This window comes from Cervus elaphus, chromosome 23 (assembly GCF_910594005.1).
Source record: "Cervus elaphus chromosome 23, mCerEla1.1, whole genome shotgun sequence".
Lineage (NCBI taxonomy): Eukaryota > Metazoa > Chordata > Mammalia > Artiodactyla > Cervidae > Cervus > Cervus elaphus.
Genome location: NC_057837.1, coordinates 18,290,438 through 18,299,473, shown reverse-complemented (window position 1 = coordinate 18,299,473; position 9,036 = coordinate 18,290,438). Strand labels below are relative to the sequence as shown.

The 9,036-nt window shown below is 48.9% G+C and overlaps 1 protein-coding gene across 1 annotated transcript; it reads right to left on the bottom strand.

The window, feature by feature from the left end:
- Positions 1 to 669: 669 nt before the first annotated feature.
- On the bottom strand, positions 670 to 9,023 carry LOC122681308 (endogenous retrovirus group V member 1 Env polyprotein-like). Its single transcript, XM_043883249.1, has 3 exons — positions 8,909 to 9,023; positions 4,378 to 4,537; positions 670 to 4,347 (listed from the first exon to the last, which is right to left on the bottom strand). The coding sequence occupies exon 3, from the start codon at positions 4,308 to 4,310 to the stop codon at positions 3,252 to 3,254; it is 1,059 nt and encodes a 352-aa protein (XP_043739184.1). The 5' UTR covers positions 4,311 to 4,347; positions 4,378 to 4,537; positions 8,909 to 9,023; the 3' UTR covers positions 670 to 3,251.
- Between the last annotated feature and the right edge of the window lie 13 nt (positions 9,024 to 9,036).

Sequence of the window (9,036 nt, the reverse complement as noted above, 5' to 3'; positions counted from 1 at the left end):
CTGAGCAGGTATTTAGCCTGAGCTTGGGGCCATTTTCCTTCTTTTGACCAAAGGTCCACGTCCTGGGTTAACTTGGCTCACTGTTTTCTGTCTTCTAAGAGGTGATTCAGGGAGTTGTGCAAATTATGTAATTTGCACATTGTTGTGTAATTATGGCTCCCTGATTCAGATGAGGTGGTTTCTTTTTATAAAGATATTTATAAATTGTTTGAGCTGACAGTGATATTGCTCATGTTTTCAATATTGTGATTCCTTTCAAAATTCTGCTTAAAAAAAACCCAGCTTCCATAGCTAAAAAGTTTGAAGAGCACTGACTAAGCTATCCCCCCAAGTTTCATATTTACTTCTCTACAACAACCAAAACCTTCAACAGCGATTACGGAGATAAAGGGGGAAAAAAAATTGCCAAGTACTTCTGTCTGCTTAGAGAGCAGGATGGGGTTAGCTGATCCAGCTGGAAGTTTTCTAAGGCTGAGTGTTCAAGGACAGGGTCTCAGACTGCACTGCTTACCTCCCCTTGCCCACTCCAGCCCCACACCTGGGCCAGGTCCATGTGAGAAAGTGCCCCTGCATTCAGACTTCCAAGGGCTACATCACAGCAGATGCTGGGGCCAAAGGCATGGGTTCTTCCTGAATAACACTTCTCAACCTTGCTGCCTTTGGTCGGGAGGGCCGAGTTCCACAGAAATAACAAGGCTCCCCTCTCTTCAAGTCTAGAACTAGTCCTAGGCAGTCACTCCCAAACCACTTCAAAAAGAGGAAAGGAGAGAAGCAAGGCTCATTAGAATGGGTCTCTTTCCCACTCGAAACATCTGCAGAATCCTCTCTCATTATTCCAGTCTGCTTTCCTGAGCTCCTCCTGTTCAGTGATTCCTGGAGATGGGGCAGGAGGGTGGGGTAGAGGCGGCTGAGAGGGTATCTTGCAGATAAGATCCCCACTTTGGCCATTTCTCAGTAGTGTGACCTGCCACAGATTTAATGATCAGAATTAGTGTCTTTATTTGTAAAATGGAGGATAAAAGCATAGGCTTGGTTATTAAAAACAAAACAAAATAAAACACCTTAATATCCAGCAGGTGTTCAATAAATGACAACTTTCATCATCATATTGGCACCATTTCTCTGTACTGTGACCTTCCACAGGTTTAATGGTCAGGAGCTTCTGCGGCCTTTCCTGGAACTCTCACCACGTGTCAAACAGGAGCCATTTCTGTCTTGAGGATTTTCACGTGCGTGTTTTGGTGGGAGGGGGTTGGCACTCTGGAAAATTACTGATGAGGCCTTAATACTTATCTTTCCTTTCCAGGCCTGCTAACCCAAAGTCATATCCTGAATAAGCCCCGCAGATGCATTGCTAAGGGGAATGGCAGGAACATTAAAGGAGGTGGGATGGGGTGGGAAGTGCAGAAAAGTCCCTGTAGATGAGTAGCTGTCCATCCATGGGCAACAGCCTGTGGCCACCTTGCCCCCTGGTCGTGTCTAAGTGCTCCCCCAGATGGTGTTCTCAGTTGACACTGCCATTCTGTTCTGCCAATGACTCTTCAGCAGAGAGTGTGCAGAAGTCATGCTGTCTCCTATGTGCCATTCTGTGTCTCCTTGTAAGCCCTTCAGCCCACATCATTAATGTAAATATTTTAACTGTTATGATTAAATAAAAAGTTCATGTGTCTGCATGGACATGCTGCACACATATGGTCGAATGACTGCAAGCTTCCTTTCACATAGCACCCAAATCACAAAACAGCAATTGGAACAGATCACACAGTAACCATGCACTGCAGATCTGAAAATCTGAATATTCACTGACTTGCAGTTACATCCCAGTCAAACTTGCCTGGGAAGCAAAAGAGTCGGAACTGCCTTAATAAAGAGAAATACTTTCATCCTGTCGCTACCTCTATGGGACTGCAGTTCTTTAGAACTTTCCTTCCTCATCTTGGCATTAGCACTTTGCTGTCATTTATCTTCCCAGTGCTACTGCCCTGGGCCCTTGGACTCTTTAATCAATAGAAACTGACAAGAGGCCAGATGAGAATTTCCAAGGTTTTATGGGAGCTCACACTGCAGCTCAAGGGAACAAAGGCAAGAATCAGGTGTCCTTGCCCACCTGCTCCTTCACAAAGAGCTCCCTGGGTCCTTAGATGGGGTGACGGTGGGAATGGATCTGCAGTCCAGGCAGGGGGCATGGCTCAGGTGGTCTGTCCATCCTCCTTGGCAGTGCCATATACGTGAATTGTGCAAGTTTTTTGCTTTCTGCATTAGCACTTCAAAATGGCAGATTGCCGACTACCGCCACCAGGAAGGGTGTGTAGTGGTCAACATCGCCCTACTGCATGGGCCTGAGGTTGTTTTTAATCACTTGTGGTTAACTTATGGCCTTCAGCACCATGTTTAAGGAAGCGTCACCCCTTGGTCTAAGGATGCCAGCTTCCTGTTTTTCAAGGAGGCACTGTCCTGGGGCAAGTGTCCTGGCAGATGACCCAAGATCCCAGCTGATCTCATTTTCCTTTGAGGGATTTTACACACTTTGTTCTTAAGGGTCAAGGAGCCGAATGTCTCTTCTCCTGGAGCTTCTTTCTGCTTGAGACCCTAGCCTAGCCGAGAGGTGTAGAAGTTCCTCGCTGACTGTTTCAAAGACCTATAGGGACCAGGGTCACCTTCTAGGAATGTGTTTAAATCCTTGGGCCATCAGGAGCCTCACTTGGAACTGTTGAAGCATGGAAGACACAAATTTAACTAAAGATTAAACAGGCAGGCTCTGAATAACAAAAGAACTACCACCACTAGAGGGCCCAGGAGAGGCAGAAACCAAGGAATGTAACAAGATGAAACCTTTGACTGTGTCCCATATAGTTTGGGCAGTGGGGCAGCTGAACCCATGTAGCCATTTAACTTGTTCATAAATTTCCTGAGTATTTACTTCAACTTCCTCTGAGTTGTTGATGCATGTTCCACGAGTTTTGTTAATCACTGCACAGACACCCCCTTGTTCATCCAGAAGATGACCCAGGGTTATTGTCAAACACAACACTGGCTAAGGATCTGGGGACTCTTGGAGACCCCTTAAAGGCATCACCAGTTGCTGTTGTTGTTTTTTGGCTGCACCAGGCATACCTTGCAGGATCTTAGTTCCCTGACCAGGGATTGAACCCGCACCTTTGGCAGTGAAAGCATGGAGTCCTGACCCCTGGACCACCAGAGAATTCCCTGGTTTTTTGAGACCAGGTTTTCAATGGCCTGTGTGAGGTTTCTTAAGATTGTTTCGTGATAGGTGAAACTCCCCAAGGGGCAGCCAGACCTATGGCCACCCCAATTCCTGCCAGGACTAGTCTGAGTGCCCAGTTATGTCTGTTTTGAGAGGTGGCATTACTGTATGCAGTGGTGCTTAGTCCTTCAGCGCCCAATCGGCCCAAAGTGCATTCTCCTCGGAAGTGAACATTGTCTAAGCAGGGGTAGGCCATTGCTCGGAGAGGCCAGGAGAAGGAGGAATTTGGGCTCCCTTCAAAGGGTAGTTTATTCTGCGGTGGACCACAGAGGAATAGATATCCAGCAGGGGTGCAAGCTTGGCGGGGTGAAGTAGAATTAAACCATCGACGTAAAAGGGCACCCCAGCGAGGGGCATTACTGCATCTAGGGGACAAAGGCCCTCCGTCTAGTGATCCCCCATCTAGTTCTGAGTTTTCCTCTATTTCCTCCTCGTCACTGAAGGCAGAGGGGGTCTGATAGGTGAGCCTCCAGGCCGGGGCTGCTGTTCCTTTCCAGTGTGTACAAGATGTGTTGGGCTGGGTGCCTGGGGAGAGCAGAGATGGGTCCACACACCAGTGAGTCTGGTTAGGAGTGCAAGAGGAGCTTAACGTGGAAAATGACATTGGATAAATAGATAGCGAGCTTCCCACATCAATAAGGCAGCCATCTGTCTGGCAGGGGCAACAGGGTTTTCCTTGCCCTGTGCAGAGAAAGGGCCGCTTGATCCAGAGACCCGTTTGATTCCAAGGGTCTGTAAGTTCTACACACCCCATTTCCTCATGATCTTCAAGATTCACTATTAGAAGCCGCGTGTTCCTAACTGGTTCAGAAGTCAGGGTGAGATTAACATCCTCATCTACAGGCACAATCTGGAGCTGAGGAACCCCCTCTTGTGGGTGGGGATGACAAGTCCAACAATTGGAGAGATTATTTCCTGAGGACAAAATGCTGGAGAAATTGACAACTGTGTTCTCTCTCCAGGTTCCCCTCTCCACGTTGTTTTGTCCCCAACCCCTCCTTAGGAGAAGGGCCAGGAGAAGGGTCCATGTTTCCCATCCTGTCATTGGTTCTGGTCTTCTAGACTCCGAGGGTCCAAAAAAGCTGCTTATCCGGTGGGGGTGGCTGAGCAAACTGCTTATCCGGTGGGGGTGAACAAAAATGCAAGGACGAAATTAGCAACCGGAAGTCCAGCCTAGTGCATCACTTTTTACTCATCTGTTAGTGCTGCTTGTCTTCTGCATAAGTATCGCAGGTCTTCAACTGGCTCACGCGTGTATTCTTCCGTTGTAGCCTGTGGGGTTTTTGGAGGCAAGAGATTTAATCTAGTTAAATGTACCTAACTAGGTATTCCTTGTACTTCACTGGCAGTGAGGGTAGCTAAAATTACTCCATAGAGGCCCTTCCATCTTGGTAGCTGATCGTCAGGGGATCCCTCCTTCCAAGTTTTAAGAACTTGGTCCCCAAACTTAACTCATAAAGAAGCTGCCCCCTCTGCTGTAGCCCTAGTGGGCGCTGGTGGTGCCTTGTTGGCGCTCGCCAAGGCTGCTTCGTGAACCTGTTCCAGGGTAACAGTACACTGTAGGCACTGGCTCAGTTCCTCACACTGGTGGTGAGGAAGGGCCTCTGCTAGGGCACGTCAAATGAGCTAATCTTCAGGATACCCTGGGGCTGTGTGCACCCTGAGGAGTGCAAAAGGAACCAGGACTCATGAGTCTCTTGGCAAAGTTTTGTTAAGGTTTTCTTTAAAGTATGGCTCATTTTTTCCTACTTTTTCCTGAAGATTGGAGGTGCCAAGAGGTGTGCAGATTATAGCTAATCCCCAAGGTGTTTGTTAGGCCTTCCTTTGCTATGAAGGAGGGCCCATTATGGCTCTGGAGGGATTTTAGAAGTCCATCCCAAGCAACTGTCTCCTTTAAGAGAGACTCACAGACTTCAGTGGTCTTTTCAGATTGAATGGGGAAGGCTTCCACCCATCCTGTAAAAGTATTGATGGACACAGGACGATAACTTTTATCCTGACTGTGGGGGCATCTGCGTGAAGTTCAGTTGCCAGTCTTCTCCCAGGTCTGTCCACCGGTGTTGAACTGGCTTGAGTAATGAACCAGGGACTGCATGGGCTTGCAGATTATTAAGGGGCTACAAATCACAAGCAAGGGTCACTTGTTTTATTGCTCCTTTAAGTCCCTTTCCTGAAAAAGGCCTTAGTATCAAGTCCCATAGTGCACTCCTCCCATAGGTGGTGGCATCATATGAACCCTAATGAGCCTTCATTGTTAGGCTCCAAGGATAAGAAACTTGTCATCCTTTCTATACCAGCTTGTTCTAGCTTTCTTATAGCCCCATTTTTCAGCATCCTCTTGTTCCTGTGGGGAACACAGGGGAAGGCAGGCCAGTTCAGGGTGGGGAGACAGTAATTAGGGCCGTGATTTGGTCATGCTCTGCAACTGCACTGTGTGTTTAGGGACTGGATCAGCTTTGTTCTTTCTTTGGGTTATAAAGGACCTGTCTTTCCGATGGCCTTTACAGGGAATTACTGCCACCTGGGTCAGGAACTGCACTGCTTCTAAAAGAGCTAAGATTAAATCTTCATGTTTTGTGGCAGAATTTCTAGCAGTTAACATTCCTGTCTCTCTCCAAATGGCAGCATGAGCATGTACATATCACATGGAATCCATATTTAGAATCAGTAAAAATATTTTTCTGGGCTGAAGTCTGAGGTGGTGGGGCCTTGGCTTCGATGATTTTATATAAGCCAACTATGTGTGCTGCGCTTAGTCTCAAAGTCGTGTCCGACCCATGACAACCACATGGACTGTAGCCTACCAGGCTCCTCTGTCCATGGGGATATCTAGGCAAGAACACTAGAGTGGGTTGCCTTGCCTTCCTCCAGGGGATCTTCCCAACCCAGGGATTGAACCCAGGTCTCCAGCACTGCAGGTGGATTCTTTACCATCTAAGCCCCCAGAGAAGCCTTAACTGTAGCAGCCTGCCATCTGGATTCCCATCTCTATAAACTACTCCCATCAATGAACCGTTCAGCCTTAGGGTTGTCATGGGGTTCACCCAGAAGACTGGATCTGACAGAATAAGTTTGCTTTACTGTCTCTGTACACTTATGCAATAAATTTCCATTTTCAACAGCTGGGAGAAGTGTTGGGTTTAAGGCTTGGCACACCTTTAAAGTAATATCAGGAGCGTCCATTAGAAGAGCCTGGTATTTTGCTAACCTCCCTCTGGTTCACCAATGGTATCCTCTGGCTTCTAACACAGACTGCACCTGATGAAGGGTTAATTCATCTAGATGTTGTCCCAGGGTGAGCCTGCAAGCCTCACTGACCAGTAGGGCCATGCTGCTAACACCTGAAGGCAGCTGGGGCATCCCAAGGCTACTGAGTAGAACTATTTTGAAAAGTAAGCCACTGGCCGTTGATCTGCTCCCAATGTTGGGGTCAGGACTCCTAGTGCTATCCCTGCCCTCTCATGGATAGGGTGAAGGGTTTGTCTAAATTTGGAAGCCCCAGTGCTGGTGCTTTGCTCAACTCAGTTTTTAGAGTCTCAAAGTGCTACTGATGCTCCCTACTCCACTGAAGGGGTTCCCTTTCTCCCTTCAGAGCTTCATATATAAGGCCACATTTGGAATCCGGATACGGCAGAATCCAGACATTCCGAGAAAGCCTCGGAGTTGTCTCTTTGTGGCTGGAGGTGGTAATGCACAAACTGCTGTTTTCTGATCTATGGCCAGGGGGTCAAAACAAACCCTAAACATTGAGCCTGTTGTAAAAGTTCAGGCTTTGTTGAGGAGACTTTATATCCCCTTTCTGCCAGGAAACTTGGGACCTTCAGTATTCTGATCTGAATCTTGCCTTATCTCACAACTTATTAATGGTCGGACATGAGCTTCAACAAACTCTGGGAGACAGTGAAGGCCAGGGGAGCCTGGTGCGCTGCAGTCCATGGGACGCAGAGTCGGACACAATTTAGTGACAGAAAAACAGTTAACAGGTCATCAGCATACTGGAACACAGCGCTCCACATTACAGGCTGACTTCCACCAGTTCTTTTGCTAATGCATTTCCAAAGAGATGGGGGCTCTCCAGAAAGCCCCAGCGAAGCACTGTCCAAGTGCTTCCAGGGTATCAAGTTCCTTCCATTCAAAGGCAGAAAGGTATGAGTCTGAATGAAGGAGGATAAAGAAAAATGCATCCTTGAGGTCTAGGAGAGAGAAGTACTCAGCACCCCCTGGCATTTAGGTGAGTTGGGTGTATGTATGGGTTAGGCACCAACGGGTGAATTGGGAGGATGACCCATAAGTCTTGTACAAATGGAGGCCAAACCGTATCCCTGTGAGGCTTTTTGGATGGGAGAATTCAAGTGCTGCAATAGGACTGACTGGGCTCAGTGGGCCTGTGTTTTAGGAATTTGGTGAGGAGAGCAGCAGTTTGATCTGCGACCCCTCCTCCCTGCCAAGGTCTCAGGCTTTAAAAGATAGTGCCTCTACCAGGGGTATTTTCCCACAGGCTTGACCTCTATTTCCATCCGGGGAACAAACTTTGCCTTTCCTGGTACCGATATAGTTCCAAACCATAGGATCCACCTGTTTCCTAATTTCCTGGGGAATATTTTCATGACCAATGGGTGGGGCATCTGGGGCTACTAACAAATGCATTCTCTGTTCTAATTTTCCGTCTTCTTGGATCTAAGAGTATACTAGCTTGGTTCTAAGAGTATACTAGCTCCCAGTTTATTTAGCAAATCTCTTCTGAGGAGGGAAAGAGGCCACTCAGGCATATACAAAAAAGAATGAGTGATGAGATGACACCAGCTGCAAAGTCACAGGTAAAGGGTGTAAATCGTCTTATGTTTGGCCGCCCATCACCCCCCGTTAGTACAGTCGCGGATAAAGACGCGGGTGGGCTGGGGACGGCACAGCCGGGCCAAGTCAGAACAAGGACACCTACCCCTTATCCCAATAAACGGCAACAATACACTTCAGACATGGAGCTTTTAAAATGCGGACTAACAAAAAGACACAGGGGGAAGCACAAGTTTAAAAGAGAATAAACTCGTCCAGAATTAGACAAGATCATGTTTACAGTGCCTCTGGCAAGCTGTACACACAGTGCGGATGCCGAGTATTTGCTCCCTTTTGTTACCAGTTAGCACCTGCGTCGACACGTCGTGTTTCTGGGCCTCAGTTTCCTCGTATGGAGAACGGGGTCACGCCAGGTTCTACCCGCTAAAGCATTCTGTCCCCGGTCTCAGGATACCTTCCCCGGCCATTTGGAAAAGGGGGGCAGGGTTGTTTCAGCTGCCTTATATTTTCTTTCCGAGGGGCGAGGGGGCAGCGCTGCAGTGTGTGTGTGTGTGGGGGGGGGGGGTCAGGATGGGGACTACCCTGCAAAGTTCCCGCACCCACAGCTGACTGCGTGGCGGGGTGAACAGGAGAGCCTGGCGCACCTGACGATAAACCTGCGGGGAGCGCGGCGCCGCCCCGGCCCAAGGTGCATTCTGGGCAGACGACGGGCGGCTCAGGACGGGAGAGCGCCCCAACCCTGCCCATTAACTCTAACCTCTGAGAGTTTAAAGGAGGAAAAGAAAAAAATCCCCTCCCTCCACCCCGACTCCCCTCCTCCGCTGCCAGCGGCCCAGGCGCCGCACGCACCTCTCTTCCCTGCGCCGGTTCCTCGCGACACCACTACACCTCCGGCGCGCGCGCGCGGGAGGCCGCCCCCTCCTCCGCATCCGCTTCCAGGGCAGAGGGCGGGGCGAGGCCGGTGGGCGGGGCGCGGA

Excerpts from the sequence above, each read along its gene's own strand:
- LOC122681308 (XM_043883249.1), bottom strand. The coding sequence starts at position 4,310 with ATGACAGGATGGGAAACATGGACCCTTCTCCTGGCCCTTCTCCTAAGG.